General features: G+C 45.2%; 1 protein-coding gene across 1 annotated transcript in view; it reads left to right on the top strand.

Annotated features, from left to right (window-relative positions):
* Positions 1 to 615: 615 nt before the first annotated feature.
* The window catches only part of BLK (BLK proto-oncogene, Src family tyrosine kinase), a 41,611-nt gene continuing 16,527 nt past the window's right edge, over positions 616 to 25,699 (top strand). Inside the window, exons 1-6 of the mRNA XM_061989479.1 lie at positions 616 to 695; positions 10,922 to 11,024; positions 13,053 to 13,101; positions 19,531 to 19,624; positions 20,507 to 20,605; positions 21,809 to 21,912. Coding sequence (XP_061845463.1) covers positions 616 to 695; positions 10,922 to 11,024; positions 13,053 to 13,101; positions 19,531 to 19,624; positions 20,507 to 20,605; positions 21,809 to 21,912 — 529 coding nt within the window. The remainder of the gene's footprint in view (positions 696 to 10,921; positions 11,025 to 13,052; positions 13,102 to 19,530; positions 19,625 to 20,506; positions 20,606 to 21,808; positions 21,913 to 25,699) is intronic.

The following is a 25,699-nucleotide window of genomic DNA, read 5'->3' as shown; positions in this document are numbered from 1 at the left end:
CACTTCCTCAGAGTCACCCACAAGTCCCTGTCCAGGTCTTTATTCGTTAGACCATGCTGTTACAGTTGAGTAGGTTCATAGAGGGTTGGGGCTCACTGGAACAAGATGCATTTCATCTGAAAAAGTTGGGTTTTTTTTTCAATAACAGAAAGGAAAGACCATTGCAAAAGTAGTTTGTTCAGCTGTTTCCTAAAATTTGGTGGTTTGCATAGTGGAAACACAATCCGTTCACGGTCATTGTCATTGCTTTTAATGACAGCTGTTAAAAGCCTATGGGGTTTGCTAGGTTTTGTGTCTGGATTCTCTTTGGGTTTCTCGCCTTCCTCACTGCTATTTTCATTGGCCAGGTTTTATGGGAAGTGCAACTTCCACCACCTCCCAGATGATCTTTTTTATATTCAAAATAGAGCAAGGAATCCTTAGGGGGGAGAAAAGTGTCAGTTCTGACACAAAGACCTGATTAAAAAAAGAAAACCCATTAAAAGCATTTGCAAAATCAGGCTGCTCCTGCAATCTGGGGATGTAACATTCAAAGCAGTCAGTCCCATGGATGGTGTGAACGTGACGGGAGCCAGAGGTCTCTAACAGAGAAATTCTGCAAGGGCCCTCAGCCCCATGGAGCATCTGTCATGGGTCGGACCAGTAGTTCGTCCGTCCTCGGATCGTGTTTCCAGGAGCAGCTGCGTAGGAAGCAGGCAAGTAGGGAACATCCCACCCCTGTCCACATTGCCCTGCGGGTGGGGAGAAGCCCAGCAGGTTTTACTCTACCCTATTCCTCTCTTCCATATCTCCTTCATGTGATGCTCCCCCTGCCCTATTTCCCTTCCCCAAGATCTGTGAGGTAGAAAGATGATGGGGACACTGCCGGTGGCTGCTACGACCTAGCTCTGAGGGATAGTTTGCAGGGATGCTGTTCCCTTGGTTGACTGCAAAAAGAGGACAAATAAGTGCCAGGCGTGCACACCCTGGTACTCCCATCCTCTCCTGTTCCCCTAGCACCTCGGGGAGAAGAGAAGGTACCTGTGTGGGGAAGGCTGGCCAGAGATGGACACAGCTGTGATAAGTAGGGTAAGTGCTCTGACACCCATTAGCTATTTCTGACATGTGGTTGGAGATGTTTAGGTGGGGAACTGGAGATGTACACCTTTCCCTACAGCGCTTTTGCCTCATGAGAGGGAGTACCATGCCCCCTGAGACCCAACACAACTCTGGGGTCTCTGACAGCATGGAACGCCTGAGCATCAGACTGCCACAAGCTTTGTTGCTCGTCTTGGGTTATGGCTAATGGGTCCTTCAAAGTGCTGTCCTCTTGGTAGGAAAAGGCAGTCTCTAGCACGCAGGGCCTCCAAGAAGGCCTTTTCCAGGACAGAAATGTGGATGGCCACATGTAAAGGTGTAGAGGAACATGCCATCCACCTCCTTATATTCACAGGGCTGGGAGGGCCAGGACCTTCCCACATCCCTACAGATCACCGTGATACACCCTCAAAGAGCTGTGAAACAGAGCAGCAGGGATCTGAGGCCTCTGCCCACTTCTGTAAGACTTAGATGTCAGACAGGGGTGGCCTGCAGAGAATATTTTTCCCTGCGGTGCTCTATCTCATCCATAGCCAATCCACAAGTCTGGCCCACACCCACATTGGGCAGCAGATAGATCTGAGTTGGAATTCAGTTTGAAATTCCAGCCACTGCAGAAATTGCTGTTGAGCGATGCAGTTTCATGATAAAATCTTTTGCACCTGAAGAAGCTCAGAGATGCTTCAGGTACCCAGAGAGATGTGTCTCCTTCTCCTGGCCTCATCCTCCTCTTTCCTCCTCCAGTGCACCCCACCTCTTCATGCAGCAGGACCCAGAAGATGTCTCACCAGACTGATGCAATGCCAGGGGTGAGCTCATGAGGAAAGCATATTTAAGGGTAGTGGGATAATCAGTTTGTCCTCCTGCTCTTCTCCTGCCTGGGACCCTGAGCCCTGACTCTGCTTCCTGGCCCACAGCCTCTTGTAGTTTAGCCAAGCATCTGGCAGGTTACAGCAGGGAGCAATGCTCAATGTCAGCAACCATTTTTTTCCTCCAGACAAATGTTTTGAATATCAAACGAGCATTTTGTCAACAGGCAGCTGTTTTCTACTTCTGGAGAAAGCTTTTATTTATTTTCTTTTGCTTTGTTTTGTTTTTCTTTTATTCTGTCAAGAAACTTTTTGCATCTGCTTAAACTTAGAGTTCTGGAAATCTGTATGCTCACAGTCCCCAGTCTCACACACAACCTTCTCCCATGGGCTGTCCCAGCTCTTCAGAAAGATCTGAAAGGGTAGATTTTCTGTGTGGTTCATTTACTTCGGCCAGGTTCACCTGCAAAAGCAGACTGAAGTTGAATTGAAAATTACAAGATGATTAGGATTGCAGCAATAAATCCCAAAATAAGCTAATGACAGGCTCAAATCTCATTCCTGCAACGTGTACCCCTCACTGAGGGGAAAAGTGCGGGAACACATTGCTTCTGGATTTGTGTTCTGGCTGCTCTGGGCTGTTAGGGGACAGACATGGCCAAAACTGTTTGGCCACACTGGTTGTGCTTGAGACTGAGACCTGCACCAGCACAGCATCAGCATTAGCTGGAGAGCCTGGCTGCTTCTGCGGGTTGCCCTTCATACTCCTTCAAAGGCCTTTTACATGGACCAGAGTTTTGGAAAGAGGCCTCAATGCATGGACAAATAAAATTTGGTATATTCTTCCTCCCTGAGAAGGTTGTCAGATACTGTCCCAAGCTGCCCAGGGAGATGATGGAGTTCCCGGTCCTGGAGCTATTGCAAACCTGTGTAGCTGAGGTGCTGAGCTGTCAGGCAAGGAGGGATCTGGAAGTGTTGGTTGACAGAGACTGAACATGAGCCAGCAGTGTGCTCAGGTGGCCAAGAAGGCCAAAGGCATCCTGGCCTGTATCAAGAACAGTGTTGTCAGCAGGAGCAGGGAGGTGATCATTCCCCTGTACTTGGCTTTGGTGAGGCTGCACCTCCAATACTTGTGTGCAGTTTTGGTCTCCTCTCTACAAGAAGGACACTGAGGTGCTGCAGAGGATACAGAGGCAGGCTACCAAGCTAGTAGTAAAGAATTTGGAGCATGTCTCCTATGAGAAATGGCTGAGGGATCTGGGGCTGTTTAGCATGGAGAAAAGAAGGTTCCAGGGAGACCTTATCACTCTCTACAACTACCTGAAAGGAAGTTGTACGGAGGAGGGAGTTGGTCTGTTCTCCCTAGTAACAAGTAATAGAACAAGAGGAAATGGCCTCAAGTTGCACCAGGGGAGGTTCAGGCTGGATATGAGGAGGAATTTCTTTCCTGAAAGGATTATCAGGCACTGGAATGGGCTACCTAGGGAGGTGCTGGAGTCAACATCCCTGGAGGTGTTTAAGAGATGTGTGGATGTTGCACTGAGGTAAATGGTCTAGTGGTTGACAGGGCTGGGACAAAGGCTGGATTCAGTGATCTTAAAGGTCTCTTCTAGCTGATACAATTCTATGACTCTATGATTCTATGACATGAGTTAGTGTTGTGTTTGGCAGTGGTTTAGGCCCATCAGGGAACAAAGACCATGATTATTAGCCTCAAGTACCGAAGAGGCTGAGAATTGCTCAAGGGCAGGGAGGGCTTAATTGCCGCTTAAGGTTCAGGACAAAACAAACCAGGCCACTCGGTTTGGGGAAGAAAACAGAGAAACAATTTAATGCAACATCAACTAAAACATACCCCAAAACCCCAAAACATAACCAAAATGAAACAACGCAGAGTAATACATCAATGAAGAGTCCAACCAGCCTTTTTAAGAGCACCTTCTTGCCACACCTCCCCTCTTCCCGGGCTCAGAGCCCTGATCACGGTGTTTTTACACTGTTCCCCCCTGAACGGTTCGGGGGGGCAGGCAGTGGGGGTTTCAGTCAGTCTGTTCCCCATAGCTTCTGCCGTTTGTCCCTCCTCAGGACGGGTGAGCTCCACACCAGTCCTCCCTGCAAGTCCGTGGGGTAACTCACACGCATGGCAGCCCTGCACGGGCTGCTCTGACGTGCACCCATTCCAAAGGCTGCAGCTCCTCTCTGCCTCTCGTGTGGGGCTGCTCTGCGGTGTGCAGGCTCTCCAGCACGGCCTGGGCCATGGCCGTCTCCCCACACAGTCCCTCGCCTGTCCGGGCTCACTCACATGGAGCTGCTGGTAACCCTCGGTCCTGCCATGGATCTCCATAGGTTTCAGGGGCACAGCTTGTATTCTTGCCTTGGCTTGCAGAGGAGTCTCTGGTCTATCGCTTCTCCTTCCTTCCTCCTTCTCTGGCTGTAGGGCCCGCGTGGTCGCCTCCATCTTGTATCACTCTTACACCTCCTGACTCGCATTCTGAATTCCCGTCCCCTAAATAGTGATGGCAGAGGCGCCAGATTGGCCCAGCCGGGCCGGAGGTGGGTCTGAACCCAGGAGCCGGGGGAGAGTCCAAAAACTCTTTACCGGGTCTTCACTGCAACCCGCTCCCCCTGTTACTAAGCCAAAAGCTGCTCCTTGCTAAACCAGAACACAGTGTGAGGTGAGCGGTTGGGCACAAGGATCTTCAAGGTCTTTTACAACCAAAACAATTCTATGATTTTTTTTTCAACCAGGACCAGGACTGGATGGCATCAGAACAATGCTAGTAGGATATTCTCAGTTCTCCAGCAAAGATGCAACATGCAAGCCAGATATCTGCTTCTCTCCCCAGCAAAACTCATAATGCTGCTTGTTCGTGGCTTTCCATTTTTTCTTGAGGACTTTCTATATTGCTGAAATTCCTCCTCACACAGCCTGGTCCTACTGAGCAGCAGCTTTTGGCTATCAAAGTACCCCTGATACAGCTGGAGAGCCAGCACTGTGTGTATCATCACATGAGGTCTCTCTGCCCTTCCACTTGCACTGAGGGATCTTCAGGAAAACTTGGCCATTGTGACTCAGAGGACAGTGGCAGTAGCCTCTACTTTCTGCATCTGAGAAAGACCTCCTGCATGGCCAGTGTTGCTCATAGAACAGCAACCTTGATTGTAGCTGTCTTCTAATCCCTCTTAGCAACAAAGCCAATATTTATTTACAAAAAAAAAGATAAAAAGAACTTGACCAAACCCCAGCAAAAGTATGAAACAGTCAGAGTAGAAAACACTTTGGTATCAAATTGTCATTCTTATTTAAGTAGCTGACCTTACCAAGATCTTGAGTAATTGTCTGGTTTTGTGTCTTGCACAGCAATTCCAGAGGAAATGCAATAAAGAGATATTTTACTGAGGGAAAAGAACAGCTTCTGGAAAATTTAATGCATCTGAGATGTGCCTAGAACTGGTGGAAATTTTGTGTCCACTGAACTTTTTTCTTCTTGTTGATGCAAAAAGGCAAATCTGGAATAATTAAATTGTTGTATCCAAAGTGAGTTGATTTCAGCAATTCTTTATGGTAAGAGGAGGACTTGCAAAGGGAAATTCAGCATTTAAAACTCTTCATAATTATCTGCATTTTCAAATAATTTTTTTTAGAGTTTTTAATGCCATTTCCTTTTAAAATGTTTTCTTAAAAACCCTCCTTGTTCTGAAGTTTTAAAATGAAGCCAACTACATAATCTGGTTGATACATGAAAATACTTTGTTAGATCCACCCTAGAATCTGAATGGAAAGGGGGTTCATTTTGTGATTTCACTGGGCTTGGGGGTTTTTGGAGCTGCCCTCACAGTGAAACACTATTGGCTCGCTCAGGTCTTAACCTCTTTTTCCATGGCACAGTTTCACGGGGCTGAGACAAATGTTGATCAGAGACTTCTGCTTTTCTGCTAGATTCTGTCTTGTTCTTTCACCGCACCCGCCCATGCAATCCCAAGCTCATTTGTCTGTGTCATCCACATCCCTGTTGCAGAAGACATCACTACATTCACATCAGAAGCTTCTGAGGTCTTCTCTCTGTTAGCAGAAACCAGCCAACTGCGGTAGATGGTGAGTGCATGGTGCAGAGCTGCTTACTGTAATGGAGACGGGCAAAGGCTTGCAGCACTAGGCCCAGGTACTTCCATCCTACTCTCTGATCTGCTGCAACAAAAGGGATAAGTGTGCATCCAGCAAGTCCAGTTCCAAGCTGGCCTGTTTGCTTTAGCCCACCCTGCGCACTCAAAACATGCCTAGCACAGGGGAAAGGCAGGTCTCCAAACCCTGTGATCAACAAAGACTTGGATCTACCTCTACTTGGTCCCTCCGGACTTGCAAGTTCAACTTGATGGGTTGCTTCTGTAGCATATGTTCTCCAACCTTCTTTGAAGATGGACAAGGATGGGACATTTAGAATCAGAATCTCAGAATGATGGGGGCTGGAAGGGACCTCCAGAGCTCATGCAGCCCAACTCCCTGCTCAAGCAGGTTCCCATCGATCAGGGTGCACAGGAATGTGTCCGGATGGGTTTGGAAACTTTCTGAGAAGGAGCCTCCACACCCTCCCTGGGCAGCCTGTGCCAGGACTCCCTCACCTCAGCACCAAACAAGTATCCTTCTGTTATAGTGGAACTTTTTGTGTTCCAGCTATGTCCATCATTTAGTCACATCCTCTCCTCTCCACCACGAAGATGTTGTCCATATACCAGAAGAAGCTCTACTTGAACAGAGTTTTGTGGTGAGATTTTCAGAAGACTTCCCCTTGGCCCTGTGATGTTGAAACTCTGTACCTGCACCCAGCTCTTGAGCCAAAATGTCACCTCTGCTTCCTCTCTGCAGGTTACGAAAGCTACTTCTTGTTTTCCTACAACAGAGGACTCACAGTATGTTTTAGAGGTCCTATACAAGAACTCACCATTCCTATTGCCCACATGTCTTTCCCAAGTGTATTCAGAGCTGGGTGCTACATAGAGATCCTCCCAGGAAGACTTCTGCCTCAAATATTTTTACTTAAAACCTAGCACTATTTTTTTACTAAACCTTTTCAATCATACTGAAAAATTTTGCATTGTCTAACTTTTTTTTTAATTGTTGTTCCATTTTGCTTTCCGACTGCTTTAAAAAGAATGTGTTTTATAAATCTTCTATTTTTGAACTCGAGTAAAGTTCAGGAAATGAGTTTCCCCATTCTCAGCTGTTAAAAATAAACAAATGTTTTTAGATGTGAAAAACTGAAATTCACAAAAGGAAACAGTCATGTTTTTTCTGAGTTACTATTTTCTCCCCAGCGCTCTTTTCCACTGGAAAAAAACAAACAAACAAGTCTGGGAGAACTGTTATCAGTTACTTTTCTCATTTTTTTTATGAGGGTAGCTAATTTTAAAAAGCATTAATTAGAAACACTGTGGAACAGCAGACATTCAACTCAAAGACCTTTATTTTGAAAAACAATACTACTTTTTAAAAAATGCCAACTCTGCCGTCTGTGGGCTGGGAACTCACAGCAGCTCTCCACATCTCACTATGTTAGTTTGCAGCCTTAATTTGGGATTTTGTATAACACTTGCCAGCACGAAGAATAGTCCTGCAGGTGCAGTTTCAACTAGCAGAGAAGGATCTGTGGGATTTTGTAGGGAACATGAATCCCCGGAGCTGCGCTGATGTCTTTCATACCTGGGTGGGAGCGAGTGATCTTTTTTCTGGTTCCATTTCCTACCCATGCTGGTACATGCTGCTCACTTCTCTGTGCCACTTTGCACAGATGTATCTTCATGTGGGGAGAAAGCTCAGTTGTACAGATATCTGTTTCCAGTCTCAGAAAGGGTTGCAATGTCCCCCTGGACACAGGAGCACTCTGGGGACGTGCAGGGTCAGGGCATGGTCCTCACTCCTCTCAAACCCTGCCAGAGGAGTCAGGATGGACACAAGCCCCTCTTAAGACTTGCTAAGCTTGACCTTCTTCCGTGTCCTGTCTCACTCTGCTCACCAGTGCTGTCACTGAAAGCTACTTGACATCCCAAAACATGCTGCAGTTCATCCATCAGTTCTCTCATAGGATCATCCTGGTGATAAGATCAGTGGTCAGACCATATTGATGACTCCTGATACGTCTAACATCCCCTAATTCTGCCAAAAAGATGGCAATTGCCATGTCTGTTTCTTCCATTTGGGAGCAGACTGTAACGAAGGTTATATAACAAGGACTGTAGACAGATGTCCAACACATATGTAGACTTTGTGCCTTTCATGTTAATAACCAGTGGTAACTAAAACTTGTCTGTCATCCAGCTTTGACTTAAATTGATACCTTGTAGTTCCCTGGGTGAAAAGGGAACTCCACTACTCTCACTTACAGTTCTGGCAGATAACACCACTCAGAGTTTGAAAGTTATCTTCCACAAAGTTATTTTCTACCTATTTGCAAGGGGAAGAGGGGCAAAAACTCATTTCATAAATCTTCTGCCACTGCATGACAATCAGATCTTCTCAACAAAGCAAACTCTGGTTGCAATCTAGAAAGGAGGCTGCCAAATGAAATGGAACTTGCTGCAGGAAATGGACTGGCTGATTCAGTGGGTGAAACTTCCCCTCCAACTGTGTTATCAGTGCTAAAAGCACAGTTGAGACCTGGGTACAGATGGATGAGCCTTTTGTAAACTCAGGTTAGAGAAGTGAGGGGTTCTCACTTCTCTCAGGTGAGAGAAGTTTGGGTACTGAAAACTTTGATTGGGGAAAAAAAATATGTATTGGAGTATCCTGAAATATTTCACCAATTCTTTCCATTTTTTTCACTTCATCACTGAAAATAAAAATGAGACAGAAAGGAGAAGATATTTTAAAAAATATAACACCTTAAAATATTGTGATGACTCTGTTAGAAACCTCATTTCAGAGTCCCAGATTTTGAAATAGTAGATACGTGCTAGAAAGGAAAAAAAAGAGTTGCTTTAACTGGATTTTTTTTTCCACACATGTCTTGTTTGCCAGAAGCTTTTTGGAACACATCTATTGGAGTGTGACTATCACAACACATTGTCAGACTGACATTTGGAGTAACTGGGTAATCACATTGGTATCTAGACCTCCAGTCCCCAATCCTGCATGTTCAATACAGACCTAGAAGTATTTTGGCAAAAAAGGGAGCCAATGTGTCTTTGCTCAGCTATGAGTACTTGCGGTTTGTGTTATTCAGGTGGGGTTTTTTTTTTGACAGGTAGCATGCACTTTTCAATATCTTTGGTTCAAAGCAGGAGCTGGGGCAGACTGTGGCACTGAATGGTGTAGATACCTTATATACTCATGGCAACAGCACTTCAGTAATGGCTTCAGCTGCTCCCTGTAGAGGGATGAGCAGACTGAGTTTGACATGATTTGGATATCTTGGCTACGCAGATGCAGTATCATGCTAGAATTACTCACCAGTTGTGAAATTACATTTCTGGGATGCAAGTTAAATCAGCTCCTAGACAGAAGCGTAAAAATCCTAGTGTGGACTAGAGGATGGTCCACGGAATGGGTCTGATCCATTTGTATCTAGCAATCCTTGAGGTGACCAGGAAATCTGAGACGAGCACTTGGGTTGGGGAAATATAATACATGATGTATGGGAGATCCATACCTTGTAAGAAGCCAGAGCACATCAAAAGGTACTAGGACATTGTATATGGGCAGCTGAGTCAAGCCCTAGGACCACGCTTTCCAAGAAGAATGGAGGTAACCTACACCATATTTGACTACATAATCTTTTTACAGTCCTCTAAACTCTAAAGGTCCCATGCCTTTGTGAACAAGCTGGGTGTGTGCTGTTTATAAATGAGGAATGATGGGACTGGTACCATGCAAATCCCTGCTGCATCTATGTGCTGCTTTTGCTACACTAGAGAAACATGACCTACAGAATGTCAGAATCCCAGAATGATGGCAGTTGGAAGGGACCTCTGGAGATCATCCAGCCCAAGATCCTGCCAAGGCAGGTTCCTCTCAATCAGGAGGCACACCTGCCTTTGATGTATTTATCAGCTTTGATAAGATCCCTTCTCAGCTTTCTCTTCTCCAGGCTGAACAGTCCCAGGTTCTGCAGCCTTTCTTTGTTAGAGAGATGTTCCAGTCCTCTCAGCATCTTGGTAGTGCTGTGCTGGCCTCTCTCCAGCAGTTCTCTGTCTGTCTTGAGCTCAGAATCCAGACTTGCTGCCCACACTCTTTCATGCCCCCCAGGATGTCACTGGCCTTCTTTCCCCCAAGAGCACATTGCTGCTCATGTTTACTTGCTGCCCACCAGCACTCCCAGGTCCCTCTCTGCAGACCTGCTTTCCAGCAGGTCAATCCGCAGCCTGTCCTGGTGCAGGGGGTTGTTCCTCTCCAAATGCAGGACTCTGCACTTGCCGTTGGTGAACCTCAGGAGGTTCCTGTCTGCCCTACTATCAGCCTGTCCAGGCAGCACAGTTTCTGGTGAATCAGCCAGTCCTCCCAGTTTCATGTCATCACCAAAGCACTAAATTCCATGAGTACAACTTGTCCTTGGTCTGAGGAGTATGTGAACCTCTTGAAGTGCTGGTACAGCTGTACAGCTCAGCACAGGGATATTCCCCAGGATTGCCAACATCCCCTGTTCGACCCTCCAGCAGTGCATGCACAGCATCACCTAGCTCCGCAGAAGCCTGCACAATGCCAGTGGGTGATCTCTTCAGTGAAAAGGAGACATTTCCAAATTAGTCATTTGGACTCAATGATCTTAAAGGTCTCTTCCAGCCAAAACGATTCTGATTCTGACTTACAGTGTCTGAGTCTCATCTACAAAATGTGAAACAACAAAGTTGTGTGGGAACAGAAATGGAGTTCACAATGTCCATGGTGGTAAATGAGATTATTTTAGACTCTTCCACTGTTGCATTGCCTTGTATTCTCATCTTTTCCAACTTGTTCTCTATGAGAAGAATGTTTTGTCCTTCAGTGCCTGCCTCTTTCACCAGAAACAGTGTCATTAAGCCATAATTTCTGGCCTTCCTTCCAGGATGGGGTTGCTCGGGAGCAAAAATCAGCTGACATCCAATGAGAAGCACACTTCTGGAAGCAACCCAAAACACAAGAGCAAACCTCCTCCTGCTCCACCCAAGGTAAGCTCACGGGTCTGTGTCTTTTTGGGATCCTCCACAGTTCAGTGTCTGGAGTGATGCAGGAAATGCTTGTGTGTGGCAGCAGAAACTTGACTACTTCTATTTCCTAGAATTTGGTCACCAATTGAGAAATGTTGTTCAAAGGGCAGAAAACAAGTGTTTATGCCTACCTTCCCTGCACAAGCTTCTTAATATGGGATGAACTGTTCAATCAACCTTTTATTACTCTGGGTTTTGTCTCTGTCTGCAAAGATGTAATTTTCTCTCTGGGGATATGTTACAGCTGTGGATTTCCTGAGTGGGCCAGGGACAGTGGTGCTCTGAAAGGCTAGGTCGTGTCGAGCCAGGCACAATAATTTGTGTCCGCTGGACTGGAAAGTAGGGCAGGAGGCAGGGTGAGAAGGTGCAGAGGCCCTGTGTGCCCTACATCACTTGGACACAAGCCCTCAAAGCTGATCCCCATGTATTTCAGACAGGGCTGCTGCCCTCAGTAGTCTGCAACCCAAGCTGATGTTACCGACTCACAAACGGCACAAAGATGGCTCAGATTCAGGACAAGATTTGAAGTTGCAAACCGCAATGGAAACTTTAACATTGGGGAGGGCAATGGGCTCACTAAAGAGAGTCTACAGCTAATCTGTGTAGGGGTGGGCTGAGAATCAGGAATACTGAGCATCTGCTACTCCCATTGAATTCATACGGCTTCTTCTTGTGTGGACACTGATCAGTAAGGTCAGGACTTAGGAGACCTCAAATGACAGACTCCTTGTTTAAATTTTGGAAATCCCTTTATGTGTCTCTTGATGTACAGAGGACACAAAGTTGTCTTCTCTTTTCTCGCCCTTGTCAGCATGGCATCCAGCAGCCAGCAGCCAGCACAAGAAAAACTCTAGGTGCAAATGTCATGTGAAAACCATCTTGAACTCTGAGAGGAGTGAGGATTTGCCTATCATTGCTTTTGATGACAGGTGGAGATGGTTTTTTTTCAGTCCTTTAGTTTCATTTCTAAGATCTCCCAAAGCTATGAAGTCCAGTTTTCATGACAGCAGATGTCAGATTAACCAAGATTACGTTCTTTTCCTTTATTTCCTTCTCTCCAGCTCATTGGAGAGGAACTGCTATATAGTGTCAATATAGTATTGTCAATCACCTTCTGACACTTTTTTTTTTTTTTTGCCATGGGCACTAAGCTCTCACATGTCAAAGGAATTCTGTATTTCTTTCAACTAAATCAGAATAAGAGCAGTGGGTGAGCAGCTCTCCTACCTTCCACAGCTGTTGAATAGGAGTCAAAGCATGGCACAGATAGAAAACTGCATGGTTTTAATCCAGCATCTGCAGTTCATTCCTTTTGCCTGTGTATAAAAATCCCTGGCAGAGGTCAAACTCCAAGCCATTTCCGTAACATTAAACTCTTAGTCCACAAAACAAGGTGGTTACATCTCAGTTGCTGGTTAGGAGTGGTCTGTGGCCTACTGACCACTCTCAGGATGTGGGCCAAACCAAGCTAGGGGACATGCCAACATTTTAGAAGTGTGTCCAGATGAGTTGCAGCGTCTCGCAGCTGTTTAATTTACTAATAGAGTCACTGCCTCTGTTTTTTAAGCATATTCCCAAGCAAAGGATATTCTATGTGCCTTGGGACAGTTTATGGCAAAGAACAGCTGTGGTTTTCTGCTTCGCATAATGTTGCAATTGTCAGTTCTCAATGGGACCGTTCATGTCTCCTCTCCCATCGATCTGAAATCAGTGAACAAGAGTTAGATAGACCAGGCTCTAAATGAACGGGTAGCAGATTTATGCTTTAATTCAGAGGTGAGCCAAGCTGATAGTTAAGACAGCTATGAATATGTTGTGGTAAGAATGTGCTAAAGCCATCACTACACGTACAGAGCCAGATGCAGCTGCTGTTGCCTGACTACAGTGAGTTCCAGATGACTACAGTTCATCTATAAAGCTGACAGCAGGTCTTCCTGCAAACATGGCAAAGTAATAAGTATCTTATTTTTCTTTCTATTTCTATCAAAGGGCAGACAATTTATCAGCCTCCCTCATCTAAACCAAGCCTCTGTACAAGGTAAGATGCTTAGCTCAACTGCTGTTTTCTTTGCCTTCCCGTGGGGCTTTGCAAGCTGGTGGTCCTCCAACAGCAGGTCTTGAGAAGAAGCCGTACTGCCACAGGTGTGCGGTTTCTCTATCTTTAGCATTGCCAGGCAGGGAGTTTATCACTGTATTTTGTAAGATTCAGTTCACATCACTGTTTGTAGCTGCCAGTTTCACCTGCTCACCAGAGAAGCTGAGAGGAAAAAGCAGTCCTTCTTCACAGCTGAGTAAAGTGAGACCTGAGACATCAACTGCATGAGATTTCTCAGTCTGCTGCCTTGTCTGCAGCATAACAACTTGTGGATGCTATATCCAGTGAGATGAAAATTTCAGAGTAGATAGCAGGCCCCAGAGAGCCCAGACAGACTATAAAGAGAACAAGAAGAAAGAAAAAGAGACTGCAGAGTTCCTGCTTGGACACTTCATGCACCTTTGCAATTATCCATGGCTGGCAGATGGTGTTTGGTAGACAATTGCCTTTCAGTAGGAAGACCTCTACTACCCCTCCCCAAAGAAGAAGTCAAAGCTCCTGTAAAGAAGTTTTTCAGATTAAGAGAGAGAGAGATAGAGAAAATTAAAAGAGGGTGAAAAACAGCAGAAGCTCAGAAGAAAGCAGTTAGCAACACACAAAAGTTCCTCATGTGGTTGAAAGTGTAGGAAGAGGGGAGACACGGCATGAGGAAAGGAAAAAGTGGAGTGACAAAAACATAGGATGGGTGGAGCAGTAGTCCTAGGTCTTCACAGTCTTATGGATGCTGACAGAGAGCGTCTGCTGTGGGGCAGACAGAGGAAATCCTGTGACATCAAAATGGTCCTCTAAACTGACATTTATTAGGAGATCAAATTTGTAGCTCTTCACCCATACAAGTACTATTTTCTCAGAAACTATGCTTTCTCTGCAAAGTTATTCTAGTGGCCCATTTCCAAGTGTCCATGCTCTCCTACCTCCACAAATGAGCAGATATCACCAGTTTTTCTCTGGGATTTTTATCAATCTTCTCATCCTAGTGAGAAGAACAGCAGAAGCTGTCTTCAGGGAGGCAGCTTTTACTTCTGCTTCATGCCAGAAGGCAGAAGTGGAAAGATGTTAAAAAATACATTAAGTACCTTTTTGGTCATTTTCAGCTCTCAAAAATATTTTGGTTTGTTAGGTTCAGTTCCAGTTTTGAAGGAATATTCACACCGAGTCTGGGGAACTTCTTATTTTTCTCTATTAGTGCCTGAGTTTCCAGAAATGATGCTATGTCTGACTGTCCTGTGTGGCAATATCGGCTGATAGGAACCATGCAAGATGTTTGAGATATCTGAGATACTGTCATGAAAGAAGGCTATTCAACTGAATTGATAGAGAAAGCACAAAATCCAAGCAACATGAAAAAGTCAGAGCTGAGTTATATCCCGTGGGAACACTTCAAATTCAGTCACGCAAAATTATTGCCTATGTAATTGTTGCACGTAATATGAAATCCAAACCTTTTTTTTTGCTTGTTTGTTTGTTTAGTTTCATTTCTAATTTGCATTCCTTGATTTGTTTTTTCTTTCTGGATCTCGGTGTTGTGCAACTTGTTTCACAGTTTCAAGCTTTTCACAGCAGTGTCTCAGACACCGTGTAGTTGATTATTGTTAACGAAAGCCTAATTCCTCCTGACATTATTTATCTTAATGGAAGTAACACAAAGGCAGGAAAGGAGTGCATAAGTCTGGTTTTTATTGCAGTATTGGCAGCAGCACCAATCCCCTTTTCACTTAAGAGTAGATTCTTCCATCATGTGAGTCTCACTAATTTTAACGTGATTCCATAAGCGTTCACAATGTCTTTAAGGTGATCTGTATGGAGTCAAAACTTCCTTTTAATTCTTCACTTCTAAAGCCTCCGCTTCAGCAAACTCCTGGTGTGTAATGGTGGTCCTCAAGCACAATAGCTCCATTGCTACAGCTGCTGCTGTTTGCATGTGTTGGATAGATGAAACACATTTAGACAGGTGGAATAAGCCCTGCCCTTGCCCTGCTAGCTTCTCACAGATGGATTTAAGTCCTACTGACGGAGAAAGCTAGTCATTTTGGGTGCTTGTCCTTAGGCAGTTTAATAAACTGCAATTACAAAGAAATTGGTCTCTCCGTGAGGTCATGTTGACTGACTGATGAACTGCAACTTCTTTCCCCTCTTCGCTTGTTTCAGGCTAACCATAAAATGAATAGGACCGATTTTCAGGGGATGGGAATTTAACATGTTCTGGAAACTGAGGTCTTTTGAGTGATCTCGGGATTAGCATAGCAGCTCTTAGGTGGTTTTATTGTTGTTCTTTGAATATAGATTTGAATTCGAAAGGAACGCTGGCAGAAAAGTGGGTTTGAGCTTTTTTGGGAAAAGGAGAAGTGTCTATTGAAAAGACTGACTTTTCAATGAGAAATTAAAACTTCTCATTAAAAATGGGCATTACCAATCTAAAGCAAGAAGGGGAAGGGGAGTAAGAGGCAATTGCCCAAAATGTCAGATTTTCTAATAAAAATGTTATGTGTTTAGATCTGATATAATTTTATGAGGAAAATGGAAATAACCCCAAAAAATATTCACTGTGTCAAAACACAAGGCAGAAAAGGTATTTGGCAAAAAGCACTCTCACAGTGCAAGCCTGGATGTCTCAGGAAATGTGTCCCATGCTGTCACATCAGGGCTGGCTGACCACCTGGGAGATGCAACAGTCCCAGTAGTCTTCTACATCTCCACCAATGGGATCTAATGGTTTTCCACTTGCTGATGGCAGCAAAGAAGCTGCTGTGCCATGATCATCTGTGTGTTTTGAAGACATCCTTTTCTAGTATATGCTTATCTCGGTAAACCAGCCCGTAGCATGCGGAAACAGAAAGCTGGATCCATTTTCAGCAGCAGCAACAACTCATAGCTCAGTGCACTCAGCACTTGTGTTGTGAATTGTCCTTTACCCCATAGAATGGTAGGGGTTCGTAGGGTCCTCTAGAGGTCATCCAGCCCAAGCCCTTGCTAAAGCAGGTTCCTCTCACTCAGGGTGCACAGGAACGTTTCCAGGTGGGTTTGAAAACCTCCTGAGAAGGAGCCTCCACATCCTCCCTGGGCAGCCTGGGCCAGGGCTCCTTCACCACAACACCAAACAAATTTCTCCTCCTGTGCCAGTGGCACTTGTTGTGTTCCAGCTTGTGCCTATTACCCCTTGTCCTGGCACTGGCCACTACAGAAAAAACACTGGTACCATCCTCTTGACATCTACCCTTTAGGTGTTTATCAGCACTGGTAAGATCCTCACTCAGCCTTCATCTCCAGGCTAAACAACCCCAAGTTCTGCAGCCTTTCCTCATTAGAGAGATGTTCCATTCCCCTCAGCATCTTGCTAGCCCTGTGCTGGCCTCTCTCCAGCACTTGCCTGTCTGTCTTGAGCTGGGGAGCCCAGAATTGGACACGCGACTCCAGATGAGGCCTCAGCAGGGCAGAGGAGAGGGAGAAGAGAATCTCCCTTGACTTGCTGCCCATATTCTTCATGATGTCCCCTAGGATGCCACTGGCCTTCTTGCCCAAGAGGGCACGTGGCTGTTCATGTTTATTTGCTGCCCACCAGCACTCCCAGGTCCCTCTCTGCAGAGCTGCTCTCCAGCAGGTCACCCCCAGCCTGTCCCGGTACAGTGAGTTGTTTCTCCCCATGGAAGGAAGCATGGTGCTAAACCTGTTTATGGTCCTGTGGGGGACCCCGGTTCGGTCTCTGCCTGGCTCTGCAGAAGTTGCATAGACCTTCCATTCACAACAGGCCAGTGCTGGGAAGACTGGTTGAATCATTTTTATTAAGCCATCAAACTGGCACTCAGCCTATGCAAACCAAACTGGTATCTAGCTTTCCTGACAGCAGCTCTGAGCCAAGATGTATTTGGCTCACAATCAAAGTCTCCGGGCTGCTAGCATTATCTGCAAAGCAGTCACTCCCAGCAGCCCCAATGGCTTCTCTGCTAGAGTCACTCATGACCTAACTTGATCAAATAGGCCAAGAAAGTATTTATCGACGCTGTTTCTCAATGGGGTGACAGACTCAGAGCCACTTTCAACATAAGACAGCAAGTCTCACTGGCTTCAGCAGAGAGAGTTTTTCTTTTAGCTCACTTAAGTGTGCAGCGTTTCTCAACACCTACGTTGAAAAGGGGATAAGAGGTGCTCATAGTATTTTTTCAGCATATAAAACCTTTTTGTCCTGTATTTGCTCTTTTTCTTTCTCCTTTTTGGTTTTGGTGGGGTTTTTTTTTGTTCGTTTGTTCGTTTCATATGTTTTTACTTATGTCAGTTGCTTCAAGACCAAAACTACATTTTTCATTTTATTTTCTGGAATATACAGCCACTCTGTGCTTGAAAGTGTTTACACTTTTGTTTGTTTTTTTTTCAAAGCAGAAGTGTAGCCACTGCATTATTTTCTTTTCAAGAGGAGCAGGATGGTGCTTGTGGATGAGCATGTTTGCTGTGAACACCTTGCAGTAGGCTCATGCCCAAAAAACCTTTTTATGTCAGAGAAGCTGTGTGATAAATTTCTCAAGGAGGCAGAAAGCATTTGGGTGCATTGCTAAGGCCAAACACTTTGAGATCCCTCAAGGGGAAGCCCCCCACCACCACAAACTATTTTAAGACTTCAAAGCATTCTCCCTTGTGACCAATCTTCCTTTTCCTTATACATAGGAGTGAGGCTCTGATGAAACCTCTCATGGATCTCCAAGTTTCTCCTTGCAAACCTGAAGGGAACTGCTTAGGCTTTCAGTTAAAAAAGCTACATTTCCCCCCATGCTGACCCTTTCTCCTCTCTCTTCTCCAATAAATAGCCAGCAGAGCAACAGCCAGGCCTTGCACAGACACAAAACCCAAGTTGCCCCAGAGACACGTTATCTTGCAATGACAAAGGGCCAGTCTGGCTCTCTTGCTAGTGGCGTTATTTGAAAAGGTCACTCAGAGACTGTGGCTTGACAGATTGTTTTGAAAATGCTAATAATAGACAATCCACTGCTTTTGGTGCATTAATTAGACTGTGTACAAGCAGAAAACCTTTCTGCAGCAAATGGTTTCTTTCTCTTTTCCTGTTTTTCTTTTCCTTTTTATTTTTCTATTTTTATTTTTTTTCTTTTTGTTCTTTTCTTTTTCTTTTCCTTCTTTTTAACATTTTCCTTCTTTTTCTTTTTCTTTTTCTTTTTCTTTTTCTTTTTCTTTTTCTTTTTCTTTTTCTTTTTCTTTTTCTTTTTCTTTTTCTTTGTCTTTATCTTTGTCTTTTTCTTCTTCGTTTTCTTTTTCTTTTTCATATTCTTTTTCATATTCTTTTTCATATTCTTTTTCTTCTTCACCATTGTGTTTTGATCTAAGTTTTGAGTTCATATGCATGTTCTGTGGGCCTGCAGACTGCATATGAAAGGTTGCACAACCTCTCCGAGAGCAGCACTGGAACAATCAGGGCATGCAAAGGTGGCAATTCAGCTCCAGTCCGCAGAGATCTGCCTGTAAAGTTAGCAGCCTTGCAGCACACATACCAGGCAGTATCTTTGCCATGCAGACCACGACTTGTGCACACTACAGAGTCAAGTTTATTTTGCTGTGGCAAAATTTAGGCTTGAACAACGCAGCTGGAGTAAAAGCACTATGGTAGGGTAGGGCGTGGGGATATAGACTTACTCACAAGCTTTGTCCCGCTGGATTGCAAGCAAAATTGGAGACAGAGAGCACAGGTTTCGTGGTCTGGGTGGTCTAAAGTGCAAAAGGGCCAGGGAGAGGAAGGGGATCATGGAGTCTCCAGTGCTACCCTGGCAATTTCAGCTAAGCAGAAGCATTGTAAAGGTGCTGGGTCAAAAGTAGCAGTATGACTTAAACATGGTATCACATCTGAAAGGAACAGTGAGTTAAAGGGATGGCAATATACACGCTGAACTGAGAACATCTGTTCCCAGCAAAGGGCTCACATAGCAGAAACTGAGATTACTTTATTCATTTTTCAATCAAGAAAGCCTCAACTTTTTGAGTCAAATCCCAGAGTTACCCTGAGAAATATTGCTACAGAAGTTTTTGTTTCCCTTCATGTAAAACTCAGGCCAAACACTGACAGGTTATTTATGACCCTTCTTATGCACACAAGCCCCTTTTTCTTGTTGACACACTGGGTTTTGTGGATAGAAGGGTTTGAAGTACTTTAAAAACACATACATGGGAAACACTTCTGTGAATCCATGTTAGTCCCCGAGTAGAAGTTGTGGTTGGCAGGAAAGCTGGGCTGGTGGAAAGCTTGGATTTTTGGGGATCAAGTGAGTGACAGCCCCTGTGTGCAGGAGGGTGAAATGCCTCACCATACACCCAGATGTGCATCACCCTCCCTGACACGAAACCGGGTGGATTCAATGGTGCTGCTTCTTCTTTCAGACAACTTGGTTGTGGTTGCACTGTACGATTTTCCTGCCTCAAGTGACCGTGACCTGCAGTTGGTCAAGGGGGAGAAACTCCAAGTCCTCTCCAAGTAAGTGACCTGCTACCAGGGGATGGGTAAAAGATGAGCATGATGAGGTTGAGAAGAGGGGGGACCTTGGGATCAGACACCAATTTACATCTCATCAGAGCAGAGCTGGTGCCTGAGCTTTGCTTCAGAGTGCGACTCTGGGGATGCTTTTCTCTCTACAAGGTGGAACAGATGAAATTTGCATGCTTTCCTTGGATTACAGATAATTTGGGGTCAGGTAGTATCCCCATCTGGACAGTACTGGGACCTGCCTTGCTGCTAGTGTGCATGGGAGCAGAAGTAGCACAAACAACAACAACAACCTATCTCCTGTTTCATATTTTGTGCTGATGGTGCTTTTGCAAAGGATGTGGGTTGGGTGTAGTCAGAGGAAAGGACAGAATCAAGCCAGAGATGAGCATGATTTTATTTCACCTTCTCAAACTCATGAGAGGAAAGACTGACAGTCCATATGCCCATCCTGTAACAGGGCAGACGTGGGGTCCCCCAGTCAACAGACCTTGTAGGGCTTCTCCATCTTTGCTCTGTGAGGTGACCTCCAGAGGTGTCGTTTCTGGAGATGGCTTTTGGTCACAGCAGGTAACTGAGTTAGCAGTGGGAGACAGGAGAAGGAGCAAAAAAAAAAGGACCTCTGATGTCCCTATGCAAGAAATAAACAAGCAGTGACCCATATTTCCTTCCTCTCACTTGGGATGCACAGGAGGGGTTTGAGTTTGTGTTCACCCTGCACTTCCTGTACACTCATGGAAAGAGACCATCACCTCCAGAAGTCCCCTAGAGACCAACAGCTACAAACTACAGAAGCTATGCCATCCCCATAGCCTTAACTTGTCATGAAATGTCCTCCAGGTACTCATACTTTTTCTTCTGCTCGCTTTGCAGTGAGGGGGACTGGTGGCTTGCAAAATCCCTGAGCAGTGGAAGGAAAGGCTACATTCCCAGTAACTTTGTTGCACAGGTGGACAGTTTGGAAGAGGAAAAGTAAGTGCAGAAACTTAGGAATGGTAAATGGTGGTGTGGTGTCCTGTCTCTCAATAAGCTGTGAGAACAGCTTTACTTGATGGCAGGAAGACGTCATTACTGGGATGGATGGCAGAAAGTCCTTCATAACTGGAAGAAGAGTTCAGGAGAAGTGTTAAGCATCATATAGATGCAAATCAGGGAGGATGAGGTTGTCATGGGGAAAACAGGAAAAAATTCCTGTCCCGTTGATTGCAGCTGTGGGAAACAATGATCTGGGAGACAATATGAAGGTTATGTTTGCACTGATAAATTAGCACTGTCAGGGACTGTCTTCTGGTCCCACTGGGCCAGTCCAGCTATTTGCATAGTATTAAACTTCCTCAGCCTCCACAATGGTGTCTGTAATGCAAACTGGGACTGGAACTCTGCAGGGGTGAATTGATCAGGTACCACACCAACAATTTAAAAGTTCAGACATCTGAGTGCCAGTGCCCAGAACCACAGCCTGATGCTGTTTGTTTCATTAGCCCAGATGCAGCCTTCATGTTTGTCTCCTTGCAAAAAAAATGATATGAAAGACTTGAGCCAAAAGGGTTTATTACATATATAACATAGCAGGAGAAAAAAAATGCTTCCATGACACATTCTCCTCTATAGCATTCAGCTCTAAATGAGTAGATCCACTTGCATTCTCCTCTTGGAAGCACCCAAACATCACTGAATCCAGCAAATATTTAACAACACACAGAAATGTAGTTGAGACATAAATGCTCTTTGTATCCAAAGGGCACATTTAAATGGTTACGAGCATCCTGTGCTCAGCCTGCGCCTCATGTACCTGATTTATTTGTAGCACCAGGGCACTGCTCAGGGCTTACTCATTTGCCAGGCGAGCCGTGGGTCCCTGCGTGCCTCAGGCTATGCTCTGACTGAGCCTGTGCCTCCCTTGTGTGTGTGTTACTGCACATACCATCTACTCTCTGCTCTGGCTGAATTGCTAGGCTGTGAAACAAACTCAAACTGATGGAAATCTGGTGTTAATCTACTGAAAACAGTCTATTAGTGGCACTTTCCAGCAGATAAAAAACTATTTGCTGATAAAAATAACTCACAGTTTCTGACTGCAAAGATGAAAAAAGTCAAGCTAACTGGAAAGAATTTGCTTTTTTTTTTTTAAAGCTTTTCCTTTCAATCAACAATTTTGCCTTTTCTATCTTCCAGGTGGTATTTTAAAACTCTGAGCAGAAAAGATGCTGAACGGCTGCTGTTGTCTTCTGGTAACAAGGTTGGCTCTTTCCTTGTCAGAGAGAGTGAAACCAGCAAAGGTGAGAGACACAGCCCAAGGGTAACCCCTCATTATGGCCATGACTTCGAAAACCTTTCAGACCTCAGCTACAAAGTTCAGCTGTGTCAGTGTTTCTCCAATCTGGCTGGGCAAAATGCTGCTTGCTAGGTTCAAAAAGGCTGTAGAAGTGAAATGGGGATTTAGAGAGTAAAGATTTGCTCACGATACTACTTGTAATTCAGGTTGTGGTAAATGTGGCTCTTGTCACCATAGTTCATGTCAGAGATGCAGGAAAACGGATAAGCAGAAAAGTCTTTCCAAAGCAATGTGTAAGGAGGTTCTTTTCCTTTTCTCCCCAAGGAAATGCTGCATCTTTTTGGCAATTGCAGTTTCTTCTATGCACTCTTGAAGAGGCCTTTCTCCTGCTTCTAGCAGAAACATACAGAATTTGGAAAAGGTCTTTTGGTGAACCATTGTCCCAATGGAAACATGTATTTTCGTCATATTCTGTAGCAGGGAAAATTGATGCAAACCATGACTTCTGGAAGGAGAATGATGAGCAGGAAAGATGGATTTCATCCACTTTCCTTCCCTGTGAACATGTCTGGCTTTTGAAGACAGGACCCAATGAGGATGGAAAGGGCAAAGCATTGAGGTCACTTCTCTTGGGCAGTGGATATAGTTATTAATCACAATCCTGAGCCATGTAATTGCAACTTCTTTGGTTTTTACTGTTAAGTTGATGCTAATTTGATTTCATACTCTTTCTTTCCTACTTCTTTCTCTTTTCATCCTTTGGGCCAGCAGGTATATTTGCAGCATGAAGGAAATGATGCTCATGATAGTCCCATGGTTCTGCTCCCAACCAGCTCCTTATAGTGGTTCAGGAAAGTACTTCAGTCTTGCTGTGCTTTAGTTTCTTTCCTGTGAAATGGCTACAGGAGTCTTTCCTTGCCACATGGGAAAAAGTGGTTTTTGTCTTCCTAACAGATCACCAGAGACTTGCAGCATCCATCTGAAGTAATATGGGACCTTCTTTTCCTTGATTGTCTTCCCCAATGCTTCTACAAGGCCCTGGACAAACAGAGTGGGAAGAGATAGATTGAGTCTTCCATTTTACACCTAGTTCTTACCTACAGCAACTTCTCCCTTTTCCTTTCTTATCTCTTGTTTTTCCCCTTTCATATGGGAGATCTCCAAGGCAGTATCTGTCCCTTCCTCCATGGATACATCATTATCAGTAAATTAAGTACTGCCAGAAAACTGTTACAGATGCCACACAGTCTCTGTGCAGGTTTTCTGTTGTCATCAACCAGGCACCATTCCCAATAGTAAGTTCAAGTATGATGACCTGGTTTCAGAGGCTGAGTGAGTTTCACAGTGTGCATGTGACCCCAGGACTACAAAGCAACTTCTGGCACTATGTAGTTCCCTTACAGATGTACTCAGTGCCCTGAGGCCATTTCAGCCATCTCCAACAGCAGGATTTGACAAATAGAGTCAAACTGGAGTGCTGGCCTTGAACTGGTGTGATATCTCGTGTGCTGAGTGGGGTAATAAGATGCTCATCTTCTTGTAGCACTCTCCGTCAGCCACCAGGCAGGGGTGCTATGTTAGCACTGTAGCAGCCTGCTTTGACTTCCTTCCCTGCCCCATGCCCAGGCTCACACCCACATGTCACTGCTGAGCTGATGCAGGAGGAATACTTACCAAAAGGATTTGCAGTTTTCAAAATTTTTAGGGAGCATCCAGGTCAGGAAACATTGAAGATGCTTGTTTCTAAGCAATTCCCTTTTCAAGTATCATGTTTAGCTTGTATATTGGTTGCCTTTGTGGTGCCTTTGAAATGATCAGGCTTGGACTATTCACCACATGCTGCTCTTCTGTTTATCCCCTTCCCATTCTCCTCTTTCTTTGCTGGGGTATTTGGGTAGCTGACATGAAGCATAGAAAGCAGCACACATGCCATATACAAATCCAGAAGACACTTGTGTGTTATCTCTGAACGTCTGACAAAAGGTAAAGGCACTTTTTCCTCACATGATCCCAATCTTTGTGGGTACGGCCCTTTGTCCAAACATGATTCCAACCTTTGTGGCATCTATAGATGCCACACAGGGATGGAATCGGACCTTTCCCTCCTGCTCAGGACAATTGCCCCTTGCTCCTGCTAGCCGTGAACTACAAACACAGAATGAAATCATTCCTTGCAGTTCCCTGGGAAGTTTTGAGCCTAGGTCACACAGGCCACACACAGAGGTGATGGAGTCCTCTCACAGGGGTCACACACAGAGGTGATGGAGGCTGAACCCAATCTTTAACGCTCTGTCTCTGCTCTCTAGAAGCAGATTTAGCTGGAAGTGTGTGATATTCTGCATTAGCAGATGTGTTGTGTTCCACTCCATGAAAGTCTCATGTTAAACTCAAATGGTCAGGGATCAGCTTCTGTTAGAAATAAGAGTCTCACTTGAGCCTTTTAGGATATTGTGGGGTATTGTGGTGGTTTAGACCTGGCTGGGTGCCGGGTACCCACCAAGTCCCACTCCCCCTCCTCAACTGAACAGAGGAGAGAGAAATATAATGAGAGGTTCGTGAGTGAAGATAAAGTCAGGGAGATCGCTGAGCAATTAGCGTCACAGGCAAAACAGACTCAACTTAGGGAAAAATTATTTGATTTATTAATGAACAATCATAACAGAATAGGAAAAATGAGAAATAAAACAAACTCTCAAAACACTTCCCCCACTCCTCCTTCTTCCTTGGTCTCTCACTCCTCCCCCCACCAGCAGGACAGGGAGAGGGGGATTATGTTCAGTCCATCAGAGATGGACTCTGTCTCTTCTTCTTCTCAGGGGGATGCCTCCTCACACTTCCCACTGCTACAGTGTGGGATCCCTCCCATGGGAGATAGTTCTTTACAAACTGCTCCAGTATGGATCCTTCCCATGGGACCAGTTCTTCACACACTGCCCCAGTGTGGCTCATCCACAGAGAGAACAGTCCCTCAGAAACAGACTGCTCCAGCATGGGTCTCCCATGGGATTACAAGTCCTGACAGCAAACCTGCTCCAGCATGGGATCCTCTCTCCATGGGTTTCTCGGTCCTGCCAGGAACTTGCTACAGTGTGGGCTTCCCACAGGGTCTTAGTCTCCGTCGGGCACCCACCCACTCCAGTGTGGGGTCCTCCACAGGCTGAGAGTTGATCTTAGCTCCCCCATGGCCTCCATGGCTGCAGGGGCACAGCTGCCTCACCATGGGCTGCATCACAGCTCACAGGGGAATCTCTCTTCCAGTGCCTGAGCATGTCCTCCCCCTCCTTCTCACTGACCTTGGTGTCTTCAGAGATATTGTCTCATGTTTTGCCTCTGTGAAGCATGTTTGCCTGATGTTCTGATGTTTTGCCTCTGTGCAGCAACTCCTTCCCCTTCTCCAACCTGTCAATCCCAGAGGTGATACCTCCATCACCGATGGACTCAGTCTTGGTCAGCAGTGAGTCCAACTCAGAGCCGACTGGCACTGGCCCTGTCACGTACAGGGGAAGCTTCTGGCAGCTCCTTGTTTAAAGAAGTCACCCCTGTAGTTCCCTGATACCAAAACCTGGCCCAGACAAAATGACTACAATATTTTGTATTCTGTCTTAAAATATGACCATTATTCCTTCAGACACCTACCCTTCTCTGAATCATCTCATATGTTCAGTTTCTACCAAAATACTCTTTTGCCTTATACAGCCCAAGTGGCTATCATGACAGGATTTATTTTGTCTTAAGCACAGCATCCTCCTCTCTGAAGAGAATGATACTTTGACAGGGGGTTGGGCTGGATG

The sequence above is a fragment of the Colius striatus genome, chromosome 2 (assembly GCF_028858725.1).
Source record: "Colius striatus isolate bColStr4 chromosome 2, bColStr4.1.hap1, whole genome shotgun sequence".
In the NCBI taxonomy this organism is placed as follows: domain Eukaryota; kingdom Metazoa; phylum Chordata; class Aves; order Coliiformes; family Coliidae; genus Colius; species Colius striatus.
Note: the sequence above shows the minus strand (reverse complement) of the source record. Positions and strands in the feature narration are given on the sequence as shown.